The sequence below is a fragment of the Callithrix jacchus genome, chromosome 5 (genome assembly GCF_049354715.1).
Source record: "Callithrix jacchus isolate 240 chromosome 5, calJac240_pri, whole genome shotgun sequence".
Taxonomy (NCBI): domain Eukaryota; kingdom Metazoa; phylum Chordata; class Mammalia; order Primates; family Cebidae; genus Callithrix; species Callithrix jacchus.
The window spans coordinates 162537949-162564115 of record NC_133506.1 but is presented as its reverse complement, the minus strand read 5'-3'; the positions used below and the strand labels follow the sequence as shown (position 1 = coordinate 162564115).

Here is a 26167-nt window from a genome sequence, read left to right as displayed (position 1 = left end):
CCGACAGGCAATTGGAAAACATTTCCATACTATCTTACTTACCCCTCTAGTTGAGGACTAGGGACTTGTTGAGACTATAGAAACTTTTTGCTCATTATTCACCTGTCCTTGAGAATTGCACCTTGAGCTTTGAATTCAACTTCTGTTCAACTGATAAGAATTTTTGACTGTACAGTGCTCAGGAATTACTGATTCTTATACCTAAGAATGAAAGAAACAAAGAGACATGCCATAAGAGTCTCACACTTCATGTTGGATACACTGTCCAACCATAACTTCTAATTCTAAAATCATCATTAACAGGAGCGTGGTTTAGAAAAGCTTCTAAATTTATACTAAAATAAAAGTAAATATTTAGACTTAGTTAGATCTAGTCTACTTAAGATCAGAGTTGTTCTGTCACTCACCTAAGTTTCAAACTGGTGAAAGTGCACTTAAAATACATGTGATAGCTCTTTGTTTTAGCATTTCTAAGGGTGGAGAGAAATCATAGCATTTTATAAATAGTGTGATATCGAGAAGACCTTTGTAACTTTATTTAATGTTTGTTACTTATATTTATAAGTGCTTTTAAAGCTACATATATATGTCACACAGCATATTGTGCACTTCTAAGGAAAATTCAAACTAAACAAGTTGTGGCCGGTTAATCTCTCCAATGAGCTGAAAACACAAATGCTCTTCCTTGGCTAACACCCTCCAGACCGTCCACGGACTGCATGCCATTCTGCTCTTTTGCCTTTCCCGTTGTAGCTTAGGTGCCCTCCTTTCTAGCTGCATGGTAAATGGATTCTTGCTCTTTTCTTCCTCCTCCCAACTTTTTTTCCTCTCTGAATACATTTCACAGACAACCATCTTCCAAAATAACGGCATCAATTAATTTTTTAACTAAAAAAAAAATCTTTAGCCCTGAGTCTGCCCTCTCCATTGATGTGTAGTGTGTGTATAGGAGGCTGTGCAGGGACTGATAAGCCCCCGTTTGTGAAGGTGCTTCAGTAGGAAGCAAGGCCTTTGAGGCCCTCACAAACGGTGCTGTTTACTCAGCCAGCCCCGGCTTCAGGGTGAGTTGATGAGTTGACCCAGGCATCTCACAGGGCTCTAAAACTGAGCCCTAAGACAGCCGCTGGCCGGGCGCAGTGGCTCACGCCTGTAATCCCAGCACTTTGGGAGGCCGAGGTGGGTGGATCACGAGGTCAAGAGATCGAGACCATCCTGGTCAACATGGTGAAACCCCGTCTCTACTAAAAAATATACAAAAAAGTTAGCTGGGCATGGTGGCGCGTGCCTGTAGTCCCAGCTACTCAGGAGGCTGAGGCAGGAGAATTGTCCGAACCCAGGAGGCGGAGGTTGCGGTGAGCTGAGATCGCGCCATTGCACTCCAGCCTGGGTAACAAGAGCGAAACTCCGTCTCAAAAAAAAAAAAAAAAAGACAGCCGCTGAGGGATGGGAAGCAGCTGTTCTTCTGTGCCCAAAACTGGATATCGGTCCTTGTTTTTTATTTTGAATAGGTAACAGTTTGTTCCTTGACGTTTTTTCTCAGTTAACTATTAGGGTTTCTCACTACACTTCTGTCCCCTTTTGCAGAACCCGATGACCTCCGAGGGGACCCTGCACTCAGCCATCAAAGTGCTCCTACCCACCTGGATGCTCATAATTCAATGGTAGATGCAGGTGGAGTTGAGAACATCACGCAGCTTCCCCTGGAGCTTCCTCAGATGATGGCTGCAGGTAAATGCCCGTGGGCAGCAAAGGAAGCAAACAAGGCTTTCTTGAGTTCTTAGCGGAAAAGCTTGCCCTGCCTTGAAAAATGTGCATTAAACCAGGAGCCTGGGCCCTTAAAGAAATCAGGCTGTAGAACTAGTGAAAATGAAAGAGAATTAAGTCAAATTTGACACATTCTTCTGCTTTGGGTTCTTTAAGCTGTATGCTACTTGTTTTTAAATTTTATTTATTTATTTAGAAATACTTCGGAAAAGTCACTTTAGGTGGACACTTGCATTTTCTTAATGTAATAATGTAAAGGTTTATAAAGGAAGGAATATGTTATGAGGTAATAAATTCGGTCAGGACCAGTTTCACTGCCTGACAGCTGTTTTCTTATTAGAAGGCCTTTCTGCTCAAGAATTACACCTGGAAACAGTAAGCCAGTTAACTTGTTTACCAAGAGAGTATTGCTGTTTTGCAGCTCAGCCTTGTGACTTAACTAAGGTTGTTTCACTGGGAGAAGGAAACAATTCTTCAGTTTTTTCCAGGGGTACCTCCTTAATAGCATACTGTGTATCATATAAACTACATGTCATTAAGTTTTCTCCCAGAAAGTATTTGGAAACGCTTTATGTTTAAGTCTGGAGAAAACATTGCTGTAGATTATAGTTCTTTATTTTTTTGTAGTTTGGGAATGTGCTAAATGAAGCCTCATTCTCTAGAAATGTGATTTTCTTTCAGACAAACGCCCTTGCCTGTGGACTCTAAATCATGGTTTGTTTCTCCCCACAGCAGCTGATGGTTTGGGGAGTATAGCGATAGACACGACCCAGCTCAACATGTCCGTGACAGATCCGACAGCCTGGGCTACAGCCATGAATAACCTGGGCATGGTTCCCGTGGGGTTGCCTGGACAGCAGCTCGTGTCTGGTAAGCGTTCTCCTGGTTTCAGAGATACTGGCAGCAGTGCCGAAGGGTGTAGGTGACAGGTGTCTGGTAATCTCTCCGCACCGCGAGTGTCGAACGTGTTCTTTGATTGATGACTAGGGCATGTTTGGCAAGTTGTGCTTGAGATTCTTTTCCTCACCTCCTTTCTTTTCTGCCTAACAGCTGTTCTCAGAAAAAGCCAGCTAACTGTTGTTGCTGTACACAGTCTTGCAACATCAGTTGCATTTTTTAAATAGGCAAATGGAACGGCTAAGATTTGCTTTCCAATTTGCAAAACTCATTCACCTACGTTATCCCATTGGATTGCACTGTCTTCCCTTTATGATGGGTAGATATTTATTTTTGTTATTGCTCTTGTTAATGTTTCCATTTTACAAGTAGAGAAACAGAAGAGCAGAGTTTAGGTGACTTTTCCAGTAAACTCAGCTCAGCTGACACTAAATTCCCTGTTTTCTGTCCACCACACGGTGGAATCATAATACAATGCATGCATTCAGTAGAGAAAATGTTTAGAAATATCATGAAGTCAACAGTTACCAAACAGATTTAATCATTGAATTTAACAGCTGTTTGCTGAGGGTTTTACATATGCCCTGTAAAAAGTGCTTTGAGAATTAGAATAAGTATTATCTATCTATCTATCTATCTATCTATCTATCTATCTATCTATCTATCTCATCTATCTATCTATCTATCTATCATCTATCTATCTATCAGTGTCTTTGAAGAGTCTTTCTCTCTAAATTGAAACAAAATAAAACACCAACACCTGAAAAACAATCATGAACATGATGCGTAGAATCAGGTGTGTTAAGTCGTGGTGCAGGCTGGCAGTGTGACCTGAGAGCAGTCACCGGGGCTCTGAGGAACGGTGTTACCAGGAAGGTAGGGCTTGAGCTAAATCTGGGGAGATGTGTAGGATTTCTATATTCACCCACTCTTTCATTCATTCAACAAATATTCATTGAGCCACTGTCCTGGTGCAAGGGCTCAGCAGTAAACAAGACAGGCGTGGTCTGCCCTCTGAGAATTTATAGCAGAGAGGTGACAATCAGGCCTTATGCAGTAGTCATTGTTATAATGGCACAAGAAAAATTTACCTTTGGCCATCAAGGTAGGTGAGGGTAGACGGTGCTCATGAAGTGGAGACCAATCGCTTTTGGAATGTCACTAATTTCTGCTCCCACATACCTGTGCACTTTGTGCCGCGTCAACCAAGCATTTGTTTTTTGCTGTTTTTCTTTTTGGTCAAATAGTGGCCATAAATGAAAAGTTCCAAATTAATTTTAGTAAATAATATATATGTGTGTATGTGTATATCTGTATATGTGTGTACAGATATACACATACACACATATATATATACAGATGTACACATACACACATATATATACAGACATACACATACACACATATATATATACAGACATATACACACATATATATATACAGACATACACATACACACATATATATACGGACATACACATACACACACATATATATACGGACATACACATACACACATATATATACGGATATACACATACACACATATATATACGGACATACACATACACACACATATATATACGGACATACACATACACATATATATACGGACATACACATACACACACATATATATACGGACATACACATACACATATATATACGGACATACACATACACACACATATATATATACGGACATACACATACACACACATATATATACGGACATACACATACACACACATATATATACGGACATACACATACACACACATATATATACGGACATACACATACACACACATATATATACGGACATACACATACACACACATATATATACGGACATACACATACACACACATATATATACGGACATACACGTACACACACATATATATACGGACATACACGTACACACACATATATATATACGGACATACACGTACACACACATATATATACGGACATACACGTACACACACATATATATACGGACATACACGTACACACACATATATATACGGACATACACGTACACACACATATATATACGGACATACACGTACACACACATATATATACGGACATACACGTACACACACATATATATACGGACATACACATACACACACACATATATATACGGACATACACGTACACACACATATATATACGGACATACACGTACACACACATATATATACGGACATACACATACACACACATATATATACGGACATACACATACACACACATATATATATACAGACACACATACACACACATATATATACAGACATACACATACACACACATATATATACAGATATACACATACACACATACATATTATTTACTAAAATAATATATATAATATATATGGTTTCTTTTTTTAGAGGATCATGGATTAGAAAATGGATTAGAGACCAGGGAAAGTGGGAGACAAAGGAAATACAAAGGCTGAGTTTTAAAACGTTCTATTTAGGATATCACATTCTTCAAAATGCTGTCAGATTCATGCAATTGAAGATGAGTCTGCTCCAGGGAGGAGGGTGTACATAAATGACATTTCTATGGTGGCACATGTGTTTATCCAGGCCCCTTTTCCCTAAAGCTTACCTAGACAGATACTTTCTTCTAACTGGAGGGTGAAGATTTCTGTTTTTTCACCAAGCTTCCCCCGCTGCCTACCTGAAATATCCAGAGAGCAAAAGTTGCCTTACTCATTCGTCTTACCTCCTACTTCTCAGAAAATGTTGTGCAATTCTAGAGTAAGCCAAAACTTCAATAATTCATTATTTTTTCTTGTGATTTTGAGTCTTCTGACATTTTAACTGTGACCAGTTTACGATTTTCCCAGCAACTTGCCATGAAAAGAATCACAGCCCTACCTGTTCCACAAGATTTACCGTACCTGCCCCACATTACTGTTTCTATCTCCTGTATTAACCAATTGCTTGAACTGTTATTGAGCCTTTCAGGGTCTTTCAGGGCTTCCCTCCAGCATTTACACAGGCTGATAATGTAACTGCACTTTGCTTCGTTCTCAGGACCACCAGCCAACTGCATTCCTTGACACAATCTCAGGGTCAGGTTCTGTTGTGTTTCATTAGTGTTTGTGTATTTCATTCCAGTCTTTTTTCTGTGTATTTCAATCATCTTGAATATAACATTTTCTATTATGCATTCTTACCATCTTATTCCATTTTCCGTTGTATTCTTTTATATGAAAAATTTAAAAACAATCCATCAAAGAAGTCTTCCCCAGATTACTTAACAAGTCTGCTATTCACAGTTAGCCTGTATTCCTTTTCTCACTGGTACTAGCCAAGTTTCTGTAAAGAACTTAAGTCTCTCTGAGCATGCAAAAACGTTTTACCTCTTCCATAAAATGGTGATCATATCTATTTCATGGAACTGTTGTAAGATGTAAATGGGAGGCCAGGCACGGTGGCTCAAGCCTATAATCCCAGAACTTTGGAAGGCCGAGGCGGGTGGATCAGGAGGTCAGGAGATCGAGACCATCCTGGTCAACATGGTGAAACCCCGTCTCTACTAAAAATACAAAAAATTAGCTGGGCATGGTGGCGCATGCCTGTAGTCCCAGCTACTCAGGAGGCTGAGGCAGGAGAATTGCCTGAACCCAGGAGGCGGAGGTTGCGGTGAGCCAAGATCGCGCCATGGCACTCCAGCCTGGGTAACAAGAGCGAAACTCCATCTCAAAAACAAAGATGTAAATGGGATAATTTATATAACCGCCATATGGTAAGCATACATTAAATATTCTTCCTACTCCTTTGCTCTTATTCCTTCCTTCCTCCTTTTTGCTTTTTATAAAGCAAAGAATACATTTTGCTTTAAAACATTTCAATGAACATTTTTATGCATGGGACTTTTAGCTGTTAGAATTATTTCCATTGGATAGACTCATATATGTGGAACTAGTAGGCCAAAAGAAATGAGCATTTTCAAGTTTCCTGTTAATTAATTCCCAAAATATACATATGGATTTAACACTTACTAATTTCATATGCAAAAAATGGCATCCTATTATTTTATTTAAAATTATTTTATAACTACCCTTGTTTTTTTTTTTACCCTTTATTTTCTATTCATATGTTATCTTTTATAAACAATTATTCTCACACCATATCCATTTATCAGTTAGGGTTCTTGGTAATTTTTGAGGGGTTTATATTTGGGCATTTGTTAAACATTTTACTCCTCAGACTTCATATTTCCTAAAAATATCTAGTCCATGTTTTGACTCCTAATGTTGGTTCTTTTTTATGGTTTTTATATTTAATTTTTCATTTATGAGTTTTTTATTCCATTTCTAAATACAAAAGCTTTGCCCACTCTGGAAGTTGTTATATTCCCTATTTTCCATGCCCTTATTGACTTAATTCTGCCTTTTTTTTGAAATTAAGTTCTTAAGCATATTTGTCTGTTTCTGAAGTATCTATTCTGTACTACTGATTTATCTAGTTTTATTCCAAGACCACATTGTTTCAGTTCTTATAGTTCTATGGTATGTTTACATGACGTAAATGCCATTTTTACTGTCCCTGGTGTGCAGCACTATTGTTTCTTTTCCACATAGCCACAGAGCCTGGGATGCCACTGCTTGCTCGGTTGCCATGCTGGCCACCTCTAGAGTTCTTCACTGTGAATGCAGAATGTTAGAGGCAGCATTTAATGTTTCAGAAGGGACTTAAAGATTATTTAGTGTAACCTTCCTTCTAAGAAATCCTCTTTAAAACATTTCTGACAGGATTATGGAGAGGCTGGATTTTATGAGTACTTGGCTTTCTCCCAAAGTTTCTGATATTTCTAAATGGCCAAGCACTCTTCCCATATTTGTTAAAATTAAACTGACACTAAATCCCTTTCCTCACTGCTTTTTCAATTTATTGAGAGATTAAAATTATCAGCAAAGGAAGGCGTAAAATTTTTAAATCCTCTGATTTTATCGAAAGAATTTCCTAGGAAATCAAATCGCTCAGACGTGCTGTGCTGTCGTGCACTTCCACAGTGACGCCCCTTCCATTTCCCTCCCCTTTCATCATCACCACGGTTCTGCTCCCACCTTTGTGAACTTCTCTGTTTACCTTCTTCACAGGAAGTGCTACACAAGATCATTACATTGAATTTGTTCCTTATTTCCAAAATACCCCATTAGACTGTTATACCCCAACCCCAAATCCCATACTCCAAAGTCCTGGCTGCTCCGTGAGAGGATATTTGCCTCCATTATCGTTTGCTGTTTGTTGTGTTCCCCATACTTTGTTTTGGTTTTGTGAAGTTTTTTTGTTGCCGTTGATTTGCTTTTGTTCTCAATACTTTGAGCACTGGTGTAGATCTAGGTTTTCTAAACTGGGCTCTTGGACCATTTGTGTTCCGCTGTCGTTGTTAGGTAGGTTACCTAGGTGGCCTAACAATGGTGGCAAAGTCCGGGTTAAACACAGGTAAATTGCTTTCTTTGGGGTTTTTCCAAAGCCTTTTCTGTGCTAATGTACAATAAGTGGTTCTCAAAGAGTGGGACCTACTATGTAGAATTCCCAAACTTCATTTAGCCTTTAAAAAACACCTGCTTTAGGACAAATACCTAATGGGTGTGGGGCTTAAAACCTAGATGACAGGTTGATAGGTACAGCAGACCGCCATGGCACATGTATACCTATGTAACAAACCTGCTTATTCTGCACATGTATCCCGGAACTGAAAGTAAAATGTAAAAATAAATTAATTTAAAAACCTGTCAGCCTCTCATGAGATGCTAGAATATTCACTGTGGAGATCCTTCTCCACTACCACCCATCCTTCTATGCCTCATACGATAACCTCTGCATAATCTAGGGTACAATTTTGTTGGTTTCTGTTTGTGCTGAACAGTGTCACTCCCTAATCTCAAATTTCAAAATAACTCTCCTCTGGTCAGGTGTTACCTGAAACCTTCTTCTCAGTTTTCTGTGGCACACGTTGTCCCTTTCCAGGAGGCCCCACCTCTGGTGTCACAAGCTGAAATCTAGAATATCAGATCCGAGCTTTGGCACTTCCTGTGTGACCAGCTGCCCTCTTCCTGTATACTCTATTTTCTTTTCCAAAGTTATAATTATCAACTGGAAGGAGAGCTGAAAAGCAGGAGCTGAGTACCCAGGTTTTAAATGTTTTGCCCAGGCTGGCTTAGGAACTAGTAGTGCTTTCTGGATATTCTCTGGCCATAAGATAACACCTTGCTTTCCTATAAATTTTTTGAAATCTCCTTTCCCAATGTCAGTGATCTTTCTTTAGCCATTATTGCCTCTGGGGTGATGTACATCTTTTACTCCAAGTTTCTTAGCATGCTGTTTGTGGTATTTTAAACACATGTTCCAAAAAGACATCACACTTCCCAGTTAACTACATAGAGCCAAGAAAAGACTTCACACCTGTAAGGATCTATCAGCACCCTTAATTGATTGTTCCATGGCTCATACCTTGCTGTTTCTTTTTTGTTTCTTTTTTTTTTTTTGAGACAGAGTCTCGCTCTGTCGCCAGGCGCCAGGCTGGAGTGCAGTGGCACGATCTCAGCTCACTGCAATCTCCACCTCCCGGGTTCAAGCAATTCTCCTGCCTCAGCCTCCCGAGTAGCTGAGATTACAGGCACGCGCCACCATGCCCAGCTAATTTTTGTATTTTTTTAATAGAGACGGGGTTTCACCATGTTGGCCAGTATGGTCTTGATCTCTTGACCTCGTGATCCGCCCACCTCGGCCTCTCAAAGTGCTGGGATTACACACGTGAGCCACCGTGCTGTTTTTTTCAGAAGCTCTGGGTTCACAATCACTAATTCTGCTTACTGCCATTCTGAGAAGAACTTAGCTTTCTAAGGCTAAGATAGATTACAATGCCTTCTCTGCCCCCTTCCCTGCCCTCTCCCATTCACTGGTGTTTCCACTCATTTTCATTCTCCGCTGCTTCCTCAGAGTACTTTTTTCTAATGTCCTTCTTGGGTTGTTTAACCCCCGCACGAACACCTTTATCCTCTTTAATATGCCCAGATATGAAGAGGGATTTGTTAAATCCTTTCATCTCCTCAAGCATCACTCTTTTCACTGAGATTTATTGAGCCAGATGTTCTGCTAAGTACTGGAAATGCAGAACACAGACCTTCCTGTCACGCTGTAGAGTGGTGGGAGAATCGGAAAAGAGTCAATACACAAATAGAAATCAACACGATAGATAAAGGGGGCTAGAGAGTGTCACTGAAGAGCGTTAAGCAGGGGCGTAGCAAGATCAGAGCATCTTTGTAAGCCCTATAAAGGACTGGTGGGGGTGTGGAAAGGTTGGCAACCAGAGAGGACATACCCGGATAAGAGATAGTGATGGCAGTAATGCCAGTGATTATCCCGGCAGTAGAGACGGAGTGATCTGAAGGGACTCGGGAGACATTTAATTGTAGAAACCACAGGAATGGATAAGACCACATGGAATGTAAGGAGAGAGAAGAATCAACAGTGACTTGTAGGCTTCTAGACTTGCTAACTGGGTTAACCATAGAGCTGTTTGCTTAGAAGAGAAGGTGGGGAAGGCTGAAAGAGAAGGGTGGGCAAGACGGCTAGTTTCCTTTTGGATATGTTGAGTTTGAGGAACCTGTTGAAAGAAAGCCTGTGGTGAGCAGGGAGATTTATGGGCCTGGCATGCAGGAAGGCAGGCCGGATGGAGATGTGGCTTTGGTGGCCATAGCATAGGGATGGTTGTTGATGCCCTGGGAACTGTAATGCCCAGACACATTTCTGCTGTGAAATTAGGAAGAGGCTCTCAGATCCTCCGTCAGGTGTCAGCCTAACCTGCAGCCAGGTCTCCAGATTCCTCTCTTGTGTTCCACTACATTCCCACTGTTGCAAGGCTCCGATATTTGAAATGAGAGAAGTGGTTGGAGATAAAAAATAGAATCTTGAAATCTGCCTGAAACTGTCTCTTCAGCTTACAAATACACTCAGAACTGTCTGTTGATAAACCATCCCACATGCTCGTTTTTAAAATGAAAATAATACTCATACCAGCAAAGTTGCTTTCTTTAGTCCCTTCGGATATTAAGGGTGACATTCTCTGACACAGGCATGGTGAAGGGATACAGATAGCCTGGTGGGTAGCAGGGGGGCTTTCTAAAGGTCAATTCTCAAAGTTCTCTTTTGTTTTTATTTTTCGTCTTGTTGAAAGATTCCTCACTATTAACTGTCAGAAAACAATAGGCCCTTGACTTCACAATTTATGTACCTGAGTTCATGTACTTGTGACAATTCTGTGACACTCTGTGCAGTTACTTCATTAGGACAGTACATGTTTATTTACTCACCACAGTATTGCAGCACTTTTTACAAGGCCCTAGAAGAACAGCAACTGGCATGACTGACTGGTGATGCTCCTATGGAGAACATGTGTCTCTAAAGACGATGTTCTCCAATAATTGTACAGATGCTAATTATAACTGTGGGGTGTTAGCAAGAGAAAGTGGGGGTGTAACTTTGCTTGCAGGTATTAGAGGAGCTTCGGAAAGGGTTTCTCTAAAGAAGTAATATTCAGACTAAAACCTGAAGGATAAATTAGACTTATCCAGGTAGCAGGACAGAAGAGCAGGATGAAGTGGGGCATTTGAAAAGGTGAGAAAGTTCTAAAAGCATAAAACGTCCTTTTCAAAGACCTGAGATGAAAGGAGCTTAGCCCCTTCAAATAAGAGAAGAGTGGGTGTCTGTGGGCCAGAGGTGGTGACTGGGACGGAGTGGGATTGGCAGGTCGGTGCTTAACACAAATCTGGAGGGATAGTCTGGGGCCAGACCATGCCTTCCAAAGCTTGGAATAGAGATTTTATTTGAAGTGCTAACTACTGAAAAGTTTTAAGCAGAGAAGTGACCTCTGACTCATGTTTTTTGTTTCTTTATTTCTCCTAACAAAAAAGTGTCTGGCTTGTTTCAGAGACTACATTGAAGAATGGCAAGAGAGGAGGCTGGGTTTATCTAGAAGGCTGCTGTCCAAAAGGGATGGCAGAGGTAGATGGCCTAGATATATCCATGGGGACCGGAATATGGAGCGTCTACCACGTGCAGGCACTGCCATAGGTGCTAGACCCACATGCTCTCCTGGACCTTGCATTCTAGTGCTAAGCTGATGTGTGTGTGTGTGTCTTTAGTGTTCCTTTTGTTTCTTTCTGCTTTTTTTTGAGACATGATTTCACTCTGTCAACCAGGCCAGAGTGCAATGGCATGATCACAGCTCACTACAGCTTCAACTTCTCAGGCTCAGGAGATTCTCCACCTCACGTTCTTCAGTAGCTGGGACCACAGGTGTGTGCCAGCTAATTTTTTATATTTTTAGTAAGATGGGAATTCATCTACCATGTTGCGTAGACTGGGCTACAACTCCTGGGCTTGATCAAGCAATCTGCCCGCCTCGGCCTCCCAAAGTGGTGGGATTACAGGTGTGAGGCACTGCACCCGACCTGTCTGCAGTATTTCTAGAGGTAAGAGAATGTGTAAAATCTGTTTCCAAAAGATTTGCTTTGGCCTGTACCGTGCACTATATAAGGTAATTGATATTACTTAAAGCAAGTCAAGGATTGTTCTCAAATAACTCTCCACAAATGACAAAAGCCTCATATCCTTGTTGGCTGGAGAGGTTACAGACTTCTTGTTAAATGCTTAATATAATGAAGTCATTTGAAATAGAGTCACTTTTCTATTCCATATAATGAGTAAGATAAAGTTACTTGCTTAGTACTGGATCAACCTCTTCTGAATTCTTAATGTAAAAATCTTTTCATTCTGTGAGTACTACAACAAAGACATATATATGTAAATTTTATTCTAGTTTTACCTCTTGATTAGCTTAATCTTTATTTGCCCTCTTGTACTCTGGTATATGTACTACTCATTAGCCTTTTGAACTATACTGGCCACATTCTTACTTACTAGACTAAAACTAGAGAAAAAAAATTTGGGGGTGCGGGGGACAGAGTCTCACTCCGTCACCCAAGCTGGAGTTCCTTAGTATGATCTCGGCTCACTGCAACCTTCCCCTCCCAGGTTCAAGCGATTCTTCTGCTTCAGTCTCCTAAGTAGCTGGGATTACAGGCACCTGCCGCCACGCCCAGCTAATTTTTGTATTTTTAGTAGAAGGGTGGTGGGGGGCAGGTTTTCACCCTGTTGGCCAGGCTGGTCTTGAACTCCTGACCTCCCAAAGTGCTGGGATTATAGGCATAAGCTACCGCACCTGGCCAATATTTTTAAATAATTGCATGTATATTTATATATGTACATGTATTAAATATATACTATATAATATATAATTCATCTCTGTATACATCACAAACACATACATTCCCTAATTTTCTTGATTTCCTCTGGAGTAGAGAAGCTTCAGTATTTTAACAGTCCCATGAGCTGAGGGAAAATATTTGCATTCCACACTAGGAAATTGTATCCTCTGCTCAGAGTGGACATTTTAATTCAGCAGAGAATAGGAAGAAAAGCCAGACAATTAAATTTCCATGTTAAAATTAGTTTGAGTGTTCCTATCCTAATATAAGTGTGTGTGTGTGTGTGTGTGTTTGCATGCATGTAAATTATTGTATATTGGATTTTTGCTTTGGGTTAATGTCAAAGTCTTTTATTTGTAACTATGGATTAATTGCATAGGTGACTTCTCTTCCATATCCAATGTTTGCTTTTATTTCCTTTTCTTATTCTGCAGGCTGCCTTAGAGTTTACTGTGTGTTACATATTGCATTCTTGAATTGTAAGCACACGTCATTTATGTGCTTATATAATTATTCTATCATCTGTCTAAATAGACGTGCTGGACTTCTATGGGAAAGAACTATAGCTAATCATCGTTATATTTTCTCTATCATTAAAGCTGGGTGCTTGGTAACTATATGGTTGAATGAATATGTAATTTGATTCCTTTATGTAAATAATTACATAAAATGCAGAATACCTGGAAAAGCCATTTTTGTATTTGGTCCTTAGACTATCTAAAATATAGCTTTCATGTCTTCAATCAGTTAGAGATGAAGAGTAACTATGACCTCCAGCCCTGTTATTTGACGTCCATGATTTATTTTTCTCATAATTGAGCATTATATTTTCAATTCCTTCTTTTTTAAAAATGTGTCTTCCCTGTCTTTCCTTATCATGCTTATGCTTTCATCTACCTTCCTGCACAGATGGAGTGTGTTTATGATAGCTGTTTTAGTGTACTTAACTACTGATTCTATTATCTGTGACATTTCTGAATCTCTTTCTTAATTGATTTTTCTCCTTATGATAGGTCTCATTTTTCTGTTTCTTTGCATGCCTACTAATTGATTATTAGTTGTAAATTTTATGTTGTCGGGTGCTGGTTTTTTTCTTTTTCTTTCCTTTTTTGTCTTCCTTAAAACATTTTTAAGTTTTTTTTTTTTTTTTTTTTTTTGAGATGCAGTCAAGTTCCTTGGAAACGGTTTGATTCTCTCAAGGTTTTGATTTTATACTTGGGTTAATGGATCTAACCAGCCTTTAGACTGAAGATAATTTGGTCCCATTTCTGAGGCAAAACGCTTCTGGGAACTATTTGCTGGTATATTGCAAGGTTTCTTCTCTCTGGCTCTCAGGAACTTGAGACCTGTCCTTTGTGAGCTTCAGAAAGGTTCCATCTGTGTCTTTTGCCCCAGCCTTGGCACTTCCCTCTTATCCTCTCCTGATCAACCTGGAGCCACAGACACTGAGGGGACCTCTGAACACCTCCAAAGCTCTCGCACTCTCGCTGTCTTCGCCCTCTCGCTGTCTTTCTCTCTCTCTCTGTCTCTCTGATTTGCTCCTCCTCCTCTTGTACTCTGCCCTGAAATTTCCAGGGGCATTGGTTTCCCCAGATGTCAAATTCAGACAGACTTTGGGTTCTGTTCTGGTTTATCTTCATTGCATTAAGCCCTGGAAACTTTCTAGACAGTGGCTGGGCCTATCGTAAGTTTCACTTCATTTATTTCCCCTCTCTCACTGATCACCGCCCAGCAACTCTTGTGGTAGTATCTGAAACCCATCATTTCATATATTTTGCTTGATTTTTGAGTTGTTTAAAGTAGGAGGGTAAATTCTATTCTTGTTGCTTCCTGATGGCTGGAAGCAGAAGTTTACAGACAAGTCTTTTTAAAATGAATGTATGTGTTTCCTAGGTATTTAACAAGTAAACATCGTGCATCATTGAATCCCCTGCTAGCTAAATATTATTAAGCCCATTTGGTACAGGAGGGAACTGAGTTCAGGTGATGTGAATTAACTTAACCACGGTCACTCAGAGGGAAGGAAGCAGTGCTGGAATTGATAACCAGATCTGTCTGCCTAAACTGTTTCCACTGTATCAGGATTTGGGGGCAGATGATTAAAGCAAAAACTCCTTTTTTTTTTTTTTTGCCTTAGATTAACTCTATCTTTACACTTTTGTTTTTAAAAATAAATACCTTGGGTGGAAATACATCATTGGTGGCTGGGGTGGGGGGGATCATAGAGATTTCTTTGTATTATATTGAAATTTAAAAGATTTCAATTATTTAATTTTTATGCATGTCACTTTTTGTTGTGCTTGAATGCTAAAGATTTCCACTTCGAACCTGGGTCCAGTGATCTAGATGTTGTACCAGAGTTCAGCCAGGAACAACTTAGTGACATCAAGTAGACTTCTGTGAATAACACCATGGCGAATGCATTCAGGTTTATGACAATAACCAAAAAGTGATGATCAGTATGGGAGAGACTATACACACTGCAGCCTGAAAGCAAGTAAAACTCTCTCGGAGAAAAAAGAAACGTGGAATTTTTAATGATTAACACAGATGAGATGGACTTGACTCAACCTGCGTACGTCCAGCATGGGAAGTCCAGAATGCAGAGCAGGTGGGAGCACTGATTTGGTAACTCAGGTGGAGGGAGTTCCTGGCTAATGGGTTTCACTTCTTATAAAAGGACAGGCAAGGTCACCTGCTGAGGATAAGTGGGCTGATGAGGAAGGGGAAGTTGGAAGGTTTCGCTGGGGGAGAGACGGGAAGCTGACCAGGAAAATATGGTAAGCTGTCTGGACACTGTTTGAGAACTCGGCATGGTTTCCTCCAGCACTGTTGTGTCTTCCCAGGAGGCAGGCACAGAAAAGGAAGGTGGGCTTTATCCAAGGTTGGATTTTAACAGGTGGCGAGAATGAAAGGACAGGGCACAAAGAAGGCGTGAGCATTTTCAGGAGAGTAATTTCAGAGCTGGACTACCCAATCCTACAAGAGTGGGAGGTAGAGCCACGAGAAAAGGGGTGGGCTGATGGATCGAGAAAGTGGAGGGGCGGCTGGTTGGGCAGAGCTGAGGATGGCAAGCGGAGGGTTGGAAAGGTGAGAACGTGCAAGGACAGAGGGGCGTTAGCCCATTACAGCAGCAGGTGGGGATCCTTTCTGTGGTCTTTTCAGGAGAAAAAATATTTCCTTTTTATTTTTTTAAATATTTTTATTTTTTGGAGTACATGTGCAGAACATGCAAGATAGTTGCATAGGTACACATATGGCAGTGTGATTTGCTGCCTTCCTCCCCTTCACCCACATCTGGCATTTCTCCCCATGCTATCCCTCCCCAGCTCCCCCCACCCCGCTGTTCCTCCTCTACTCCCCTCAATAGACCCCAGTGTGTAGTACTCCCCTCCCTGTGTCCATGTGTTTTCATTGTTCATCACCCACTTATGAGTGAGAACATGCGGTATTTCATTTTCTGTTCTTGTGTCAGTTTGCTGAGAATGATGTTCTCCAGATTCATCCCTGTCCCTACAAGGGACACGAACTCATCGTTTTTGATTGCTGCATAATATTGAGGAACTGTCTCTGCAAGAGGCAGATGGTGGTTTTGGAGCCTGAGATCTCAGGTTTGAATCCAGGCTTGTTCCCTTAGCTTTGTAACCTTGGGCAAGTTAGTTCACTTCTCCGAGTTTGTCTGTCTATAAAGAAGGACACAGTTGTCAGATAATTGTTGTCATTTCTAGAATCAGTAAATTATGGGACATATTATAGGGATCAGATGTGTTAGTTTGAGTTACCCTCATTGGAGAGCAGTTAGGAAGGCCTGGGGAAGGGGAGAAGCGTGACCTTGGATGACTTCCTGTTTTAAGGGAAAAGATAGAGAAGACTTGGCCTCTGACGTCTCCTATTCGAGGAGAAGTGACAACCATTCTCTGCAAGCCATGTGGAGGCACCCACACATACCCAGTGCATACCCGCAAATCATAGCTCTGTGACACTGAGCTAACCCTCAGACAAAGCTAGGGTTAAGGTTGCTGACCCCCACACAGTAAAAAACTTACACGTAAGTTTTGACTTCCCCAAGACTTAAGTACCAATAGCCTGATGTTGACCAAAAGCCTTATAATAACGTAAACAGTCTATTAACACATATTTTATATTTATGTGTATTATATGCTATATTCTTACAGTAAAGTAAGCTAGAAGAAAAAAAAAATGTTAAGAAATGATAAGGAAGGGGCTGGGCCCAGTGGCTCACGCCTACAATCCCAGCACTTTGGGAGGCTGAGACAGGGAGATTGCTGGAGCCCAGGTGTTTGAGACCAGCCTGGCCGACATAGTCGTAAAACCCTATCTCTATTTTAAAAAATACAAAAAATTAGTGGGGCATGGTGGCACACACCTGTAGTTCCGGCTACCAGGAGGCTGAAGCAGCTGAATTGCTTGAGCCTGGGAGATCGAGGCTGAAGTGAGCCATGATGACGCCACTGTACTCCAGCCTGGGTGACAAAGACCCTGTCTCAAAAAAAAAAAAAAAAAAAAGAAATGATAAGGAAGGGGAAATACATTTACTGTTCACCAAGGGGAAGTGGATCATTATCAAAGTCTCCATGCTCCTCGACTTCATGTTGGGTAGGCTGAGGAGGAGGCTGAAATGTTAGGGTTGGTCTTGCTGTCTCAGGGGTGCCAGAGGTGGAAGGGGAGGCAAGAGAGGCAGGCACACTAAGTATCACTTTTGTTGAAAAAAATCGGTGATAAGTGGACCTTCAAAGTCAAACCCATACTGTTCAATAGTGAATTAGAGTATTTTCTACAAGCCTTCTGTGTCAGCATTCTCTCCACAGTAGATTTCTGGGCCTGTTTTAGATCTTCTATCTGGAAACTGCAACTAAAGTTTGAGTCCTTGAAGCACCCCAGGTGGAGTGCTGGTGGAGAAGCAAACAACACCTCACTTGGCCTTGGAATGGGTGGGGAAGCCTGTCTGATGCTACGTTTCTGCGGTCTTACCTACAATGTAATTTTACAGCTAAAAATGTTAAATAAAAGTAGCTGAGCTGTGAAGTACCTAAAAGTTAGTTGCATTTACAAATTAAAACTCATGTACCGAGTATCTACTATGCACAAGCACTGTGCTGTGGTCTGAATGTTCGCATACCCCCAGATTTGTATGTTGAAATCCTAACCCCCAAGGTGATGATTTTACAACATGGGGACTTTGGGTGATAATCAAGTCATAAAGGCAGAGCCTTTATAAATGAGATCAGTGCCCTTTTAAATGAGACCCAAGAGAGCTCCCTCACTGCTTCCAGCATGTGAAGATGAAATGAGAAGAGGCCGTCTATAAACCAGAAAGTGGGCCCTCACCAGGCGGCACATCTTCCAAGTGCCTTGGTCTTGGACTTTCTAGCCTGCAGAACATAAGTGTCTGTTGTTTACAAGCTACCCAGTCCGTGGTGTTTGTTACAGCAGCCTCCTCCCCCCATAGACTAAGACACACAGTGTATAATCTCATTTAATTGGTTATTATCTTGAAAAAAGATGTTTTGGGCATCAAAACAAGGTTGAAAATAAACTATATTTAATATGTAATAACTATATTTAATAACTGTGTAATAAACTATATTTTCCTCCTTAACGGGGACATTATCTTGCTATCATAGAAGATATAATTTTGACCTTGAGGGTTTACTTCTGAAAGTTTATGCCTATAGGGCGGAAGGACCCTTTTTCTTTAAGGGGAAGGAAAAATGTAGTCTTAAGGTCCAGCAAGGACATCTTTAAAGAAATATTCCTCACTTCACTGGATGGGCCCCTTGTGACCTCAGTCAGTTAATGCATACTAGCCATGTATTCCATCTCAGCAGGAAAAATAAGCCTCAATACCCTAATGTGAGGTGACTTCAGTCTCCATGGGGACCCTATGCACAGAGTGAATCCCTGCTGATGAGGTTCTAACTGGAGACATTTTCATGAACTGTGCAATCGCTCAAAAATGTTTGTTTCCTACTTTGAAGACTTAGTGGCCTCCTCTTGGAAACCGTGTATTCGAGAGCTTCTTTTTGAATTTGTTCATCCCCAGCTGTGAGAAAATACTGCCTAGTCATGGGTAGGAAAAAGGCAATTTAGAAAAATAATAGAGGAAAACGATGATTTCATCCTTGTCTGAATTTTCTATGTCATCTTTACTGGGGCTTCACCAGGAGAGAGGCAGGCCAGAGATTCTGCCGGGGTACCAGGAGGAGCCCAGTGTGCAGCAGGCCTCACCCAACAAAGAAGACTGGAAAGGGTGTGGAAGTGCAGGAAGGGCCACTCAGTACAGCAAGGGGAAAGCACAGGGCCCTGGGCCCTGGGCCCTGGAGAGGTGGTGTTACTCCTACCCTGCTGTCACACGGAGGTAAAGTGGCTGTGGGCAAGTTGCACAGATGTCAAGGGCCTTGCAGTACCCAGCTGTCAAAGGCAGGTATTTAGGCTCCACTAAAGCTCTGATTTCCTAAGACTTAGAGGGAAATTCTTAAAGATCAAGAACATAAGACGTTAATATACACAATGCTAAAATGACTAACATCCAAGCAGCATGAGAACTTTTTAACAGGAATTGCAGGAAGAGTATCTCTAATAATTAAGGTAGTCTTGGCCCGGCACACTGGCTCACACCTGTAACCCTAGCACGTTGGGAGGCTGAGGCGGGCTGATCACATGAGATTAGGAGTTCAAGACCAGCCTGGCCAACGTGGTGAAACCCATCTCTACTAAAAATACAAAAAATTAGCTGGGCATGGTGGCGCACACCTGTAATCCCAGCTACTCAGGAGGCTGAGACAGGAGAATTGCTTGAACCCGGAGGTGGAGGTTGCGGTGAGCCAAGATGGCGCCACTGCACTTCAGTCTGGGCAACAGGAGCAAAACTCTGTCTCCAAAAAAAAAAAAAAAAAAAAATTGAGGTAATCTTTTTTTGGTGGGGGTGGTGGTTTTGTTTGTTTGGGCATCTGGTCTTTAATGGATGCAGAGAACTCCTGAAGAGTCAGTCACACCTAGAGCCCTGTGAGCGATGTTGGAGAATCATTGGAAGGAACTCAAATCTTGCTAGGCTTTGAAGGAACAAGTGGCAAGAGAAGGAGGGACATTTTCCTGCTGGTTTCTGGGCTTTTGACTTAGCAGTGGCATCTGCTGAGTAACCAGTACCAGAGGACAGACGTGAAAATTAATAGTAATTTAGATGCTAGAGATTAGATGGTCTCTAGAGAAAGAGCAGCGCGAGTGGAGATGTTCTTATCAGTGAAAGGTAACCAGGATACATGCATCCGAAATCTCAAATAGGCGGCCACTGTTTGTTTTTATTTGTATTGTTTTCATCATGGCTCCATCCTATTTCTGAATTTACAGTTCTATAAAGAAACTTTGTGAAAATACAAGCAGGAAAGAACAAGAAATAGATATTTTCTCACCTGCATCCCCTTGGCAAACCTCTTGCTGTGTCTGAGTCTATTGCAGCCTGGGTGGGATGGGCTTCTTCTCAGAATGAGTAAACCAAGTATTCTGCTTTAAGCAGCTTCCTGCTGACCTCCATGCTTATCGATAAGGCCATGTTTCTTCTGATCACATTAATGAGAAGGAAAGCAAGATCAGGGCAAAAATAAGTAGGGGTAATTAAGAATGTATTGTGATATGGTGTCCACTATACAGGAAGATGATCTCACCAACTCAGTATTAGTGGAAATCGTAAGATTTGAAAGCTGGAAAGGACTTCAGATAGTAATAATTGATGCTGGTTTTGTTTTGTTTTGTTTTGTTTTGTTTGGAGGCAAAGTCTCACTCTGGTGCCTAGGCTGGAGTGCAGTGGTACAATCTTAGCTCACTGCAGTCTTGACCTCCCAAGCTCAAGCCATCCAAGTGATCCTCCCACCTCAGTCTCCCGAGTAGCTGGGACTACAAATGCTACCACCACACTTGACTAATTTTTATATTTTTAGTAGAGATGGGATTTCACCATGTTGCTCAGGCTGATCTTGAACTCCTGAGCTCAAGTGATCTACCTGCCTAGGCCTCCCAAAGTTCCAGGATTATAGGCGTGAGCCACTGGTGGCCAGCCCTGGAGACAATATTTCATTTAAACCTTCGTGATCTGCCCCACAGTAGTGAATGTGTCACGCTATCCCCACGCTCATGGCAGACGTTGCTAGTCCATCAGAGGGCCTTCTTGCTGCCGAGGTGGGATGTGTGCTCACATCACAACATAGCACTCCAAGTAGCCAACACCAGTCCATACTGTGAAGAAATCTATCTGCTGATCTTTCTGCTAACACTGATCTGATCCAGCCCTTGCTTTTTTTTTTTTCTTGTAAAGGTTTTATTATGTGGAGAGGGAAGGGATTAGTCCTTCTTAGCAGCCACTTTCCTCGTGGAGGCCATGACCAGAATGTTGCTCAGCTCCTTTCTCTTCCTCCTCCTTCCCCTTTTCTTGATGAATTTGATGGCCTGTTTTTTTTTGGAGACCTGTGGCAGTTCCATGGCAGGTTGCACGGGGCAAAGCCACATACCTCTCGGATCACATCTCCCATGAACTTGGTGTATTTGGTGGGATGTCCATGCCGGTGGCTATGCCTCGGCTTGCTTGTGTTCTTAGTCAGCTTGTGGCCCTTGTTTGAGGCCCAAGTTCCCGGATAAATGCAGAGCCATGGCTGCTGCTCATCAGTGACTGCCAGAGCACTTTCATGTCCTGGACAAGGAGACAGAGGTCTGGAGATTGTCTTGTTTAGTTCTACAGAACAATGTGTCTTGACCGGTTTCTCCACTTTTGATAGATTTGAGAGAAATACTCCAGGCACTCCTGCCTATTCCTTTCTTTGCCTGATGAAGAATATGCTAAGTTAGGGATGCCATTGAATTTTCACTCAGTGAAATTGGCTAGTCATAGAGGAGCAGCCTAACCTTGGGCTGATCAAGAGGGGACTTAATTTTTCATTCATTCTCTGTAAGAATTTTGTAGATATTAAAAGAAAACCCTGTTTATACTGCACAAGTGTATTAGTTCATTATGTATTGCTGTAAAAGAATCCCTGAGACTAAGTAATTTATAAAGAAAAGATGTTCATTTGGCTCATAGTTCTTCAGGCTATATACAAGCATAGCACTTGCATCTGCTAGGCTTGTGGTGAGGCCTCAGGAAGCTTATAATCATAGTGGAAAGCAGTAAGTGTGCCACATTGCAAGAGAGGGAGCAAGAGAGAGAGGAGGTGGTACCAAGATCTTTTAAACAACCAACTCTCCTGTGAATAACAGTGAGAACTTACTACTGTGGGAAGGATACCAAGCCATCCATGAGGATCAACTCCCATGACTCAAACGCCTCCCACTAGGTCCCACCTCCAACACTGGAGATCACATTTCAACATGAGATTTGGAGGGCACATGCATCCAAACTGTATCAACAAGGCAACTGAGAGATGGATCAAATTAATGAACCATGTTCACTTCTTTACATTCATAGAGTCTCAGTTATTATGTGTTTCATTTTTAATTCTCATAACTTTTTTTGTGCTGGAAGACCACACTTACTCATTTGTCCTCTCTTTATACTGTATCTATTTTCCACTCACCCACCCATCCATTGGCCCATCCATCTATCCGTCCATCCACCTGTCATCAGTGCATCCATCCATCCATCTATCTAATCTGTGTGTTCTGCTTACTGATGGGCCTCTTAATGGAAAGAATTATATTTTATCCATCTTTGTGTTTCTTAGGCCTCCCAGAACCATTCTTGTTATACATTGGTATTCAATAAATATGTATTGAATGAAAAAAATCTTTAGCCTGTGATTTCTAGCCCCTTTTACCCAATCTACTTTATTAGAATAGTACAAATCATTTGCTCACTTTCTTTTTAATTTGAAAAGAAGAAATTAAAAAGTACCTTTCTCAAAAGCTTGTGAATATCTTTTATCAGGTCTTAGGCCTAAATACCCATAGCAGGTAGCTCTGAGAATACTTAAGTTTCTTGGAATCACTTGTACTTCCAGCCAAAAGACTGAAGTACTATTGTGTTTTGGCTGAAAATGAACTCCCTTCTGACAGCAATTAAAAAATACAGTGTTTCACGTTATTTTCTCTTATTATTGATCATCCTCCTTTTTATACGAATTATTTCTAATGACTAATATAAAATCGTAGAAATGCCCACAGAGCTGTGCTGGTTCTGCCTCAGACTCTTTGATAATGACTTATAATTGTCAGGATAGGGACCCATCCCACTCCAGCAGCCTCACATCAGTTTCTTGTGGCTGAACACAGAGAAAAGAACATAGCAAATAATTTTTTATAGTAGAAACCAAGGAAGATATGAATTTTATTTTATTTTTTCCTTTTTATAAAATTTGTTTATTTTATTATACTTTAAGCTCTGGGTTACATGTGCAGAACACGCATAGGTATACACGTGCCATGGTGGTTTGCTGCATCCATCAACCCACCATTTACATTAGGTATTTCTCCTAATGCTATCCCTCCCTATCTCCCCATCCCTTGCTATCCCTCCCTAAGCCCCCCACCTGCCGACAGGCCTGGTGTGTGATGTTCCCCTCCCTGTGTCCATGTGTTCTCATTGTTCAACTCCCACTTATGTGTGAGAACATGTGGTGTTTGGTTTTCTGCTCTTGTGTCAGTTTGCTCAGAATAATGGTTTCCCAGCTTTATCCATGTCCCTGCAAGGGACATGAACTCATCTTTTTTTTGTGCTACATTTTCTTTATCCAGTCTTTCATTGATGGGCATTTGGGTTGGTTCTAAGTCTTTGCTATTGTGAACAGTGCCACAGTAAATATACATGTGCATGTGTCTTTACAATAGAATGATTTATAATCCTTTGGATATGTAACCAGTAATGGTATTCCTGGGCCAAATGGTATTTCTAGTTCCAGATCCTTAAGTAATCTCCACACTGTCTTCCACAGTGGTTGAACTAATTTACATTCCCACCAACAGTGCAAAAGCATTCCTATTTCTCCATATCCTCTTCAGCATCTGTTGTCTCCTGATTTTTTGATGATGGCCCTTCTAACTGGCATGAGATGGTATCTCAATGTGGTTTTGATTTGCATTTCTCTAACAACCAATGATGATGAGCTTTTTTCTTATGCTTGTTGGTTGTATAAATGTCTTCTATTGAAAAGTGTCTGTTTATATCCTTTGCCCACTTCTTGTTGGTTTTTTTTTTTTTTTTCTTGTAAATTTGTTTAAGTTCTTTATAGATTCTGGATATTAGCCCTTTGTCAGATGGGTAGATTGCAAATTTTTTTTTCCCATTCTGTTGGTTTCTGCTCCACTCTAATGATAGTTTCTTTCGCTGTGCAGAAGCTCTTTAATTAGATCCCATTTGTCCATTTTGGCTTTTGCTGCCATTGCTTTTGGTGTTTTAGTCATGAAGTTCTTGCCCATGCCTATGTCCTAGATGATATTACCTCGGTTTTCTTCTAGGGTTTTTATGGTGTTAGGTCTTATGTTTAAATCTTTAATCCATCTGGAGTTAATTTTTTTATAAGGTGTAAGGAAGGTATCCAGTTTCAGCTTTCTGCATATGGCTGGCCAGTTTTCCCAACACTATTTGTTGAATAGGGAATCCTTTCCCCTTTGCTTGTTTTTGTCAAGTTTGTCAAAGATCAGATGGTTGTAGATGCGTGGCATCATTTCTGATGCCTTTGTTCTGTTCCATTGGTATCTCTGTTTTGGTATCAGTGCCATGCTGTTTTGATTACTGTAGCCTTGTAGTAATAGTTTGAAGTCAGGTAGCATGATACCTCCAGCTTTGTTTTTTTCCTTAGGATTGCCTTGGCTATGTGGGCTTTTTTTTTTGGTTCCGTATGAAGTTTAAGGTGGATTTTTTTTTTTCCAATTCTATGAATAAGGTCAATGGTAGCTTGATGGGGATAACACTGAATCTATAAATTACTTTGGGCAGTGGCCATTTTCATGATACTGATTCTTCCTACCCATGAGCATGGGATGTTTTGCCATCTGTTTGTGTCCTCTCTTATTTCCTTGAGCAGTGATTTGCAGTTCTTCTTAAAGAGGTCCTTCACATCCCTTGTTTGTTTTATTCCTAGGTATTTTCTTCTCTTTGTAGCAATTGTAAATGGAAGATCACTCATGATTTGACTCTCTGTTTGTCTATTACTGGTGTATAGGAATGTTTGGGATTTTTGCACATTGATTTTGTATCCTGTGACTTTGCTGAAGTTGCTTATCAGTTTCAGGAAAGTCTGGGCTGAGATGATGGGGTCTCCTAAATCTACAATCATGTTGTCTACAAATAGAGACAATTTGACTTCCTCTTTTCCTAATTGAATATCCTTTATTACTTTTCCTTGCCTGATTGCCCTGGCCAGAACTTCCAATACAATGTTGAGTAGGAGTGGTGAGAGACGGCATCCTTGTCTTGTGCCAGTGCTCAAAGGGAATGCTTCCAGCTTTTGCGATATTGGCTGTGGCTTTGTCATAAATAGCTTTTATTATTTTGAGATATGTTCTATTGATACCTAGTTTATTGAGAGTTTTTAGCATAAAGGGCTGTTTAATTTTTGTTGAAGGCGTTGTCTGCATCTACTGAGATAATCATATGATTTTTGTCTTTGCTTCTGTTTATGTGATGGATTACATTTATAGATTTGCCTATGTTGAACCTGCCTTGCCTCCCAGGGATGAAGCCGACTGGATCGTGATGGATAAACTTTTTGATGTCCTGTTGGATTCGGTTTGCCGGTATTTTATTGAGGATTTTTTCACTGATGTTCATCATGAATATTGGCTGAAATTTTCTTTTTTAGTTGTGTCTCTGCCAGGTTTTGGTATCAGGATGATGTTGGTCTCATAAAATGAGTTAAGGAAGAGTCCCTCTTTTTGTATTGTTTGGGATAGTTTCAGAAGGAATGGTACCAGCTTCTCTTTGTATCTCTGGTAGAATTCGGCTGTGAACCCGTCTGATCCTGGACTTTTTTTTGGTTGGTAGGCTATTAATTGCTACCTCCATTTCAGACATTTTACTGGTCTATTTAGGGATTCAATTTCTTCCCAGTTTAGTCTTGGGAGGATGTAAGTGTCCAGGAATTTATCCATTTTTTCTAGATTTACTGGTCTGTTTGCATAGAGGTGCTTATAGTATTGTCTGATGGTAGTTTGTATTTTCTGTGGATCGGTGGTGATTTCCCCTTTATCATTTTTTAT

At 40.9% G+C, this 26167-nt stretch overlaps 1 protein-coding gene across 22 annotated transcripts in view; it reads left to right on the top strand.

Moving 5' to 3' along the window:
* The window catches only part of ENOX1 (ecto-NOX disulfide-thiol exchanger 1), a 626515-nt gene that overhangs the window by 388499 nt on the left and 211849 nt on the right, over nucleotides 1-26167 (top strand). For all 22 annotated transcript variants that reach the window (XM_035302562.3, XM_035302561.3, XM_035302569.3 and 19 more), the window contains 2 exons: nucleotides 1585-1728; nucleotides 2497-2634. In XM_035302562.3, the coding sequence (XP_035158453.1) occupies nucleotides 1659-1728; nucleotides 2497-2634 (208 nt within the window). In that variant the 5' untranslated portion in view covers nucleotides 1585-1658. The remainder of the gene's footprint in view (nucleotides 1-1584; nucleotides 1729-2496; nucleotides 2635-26167) is intronic.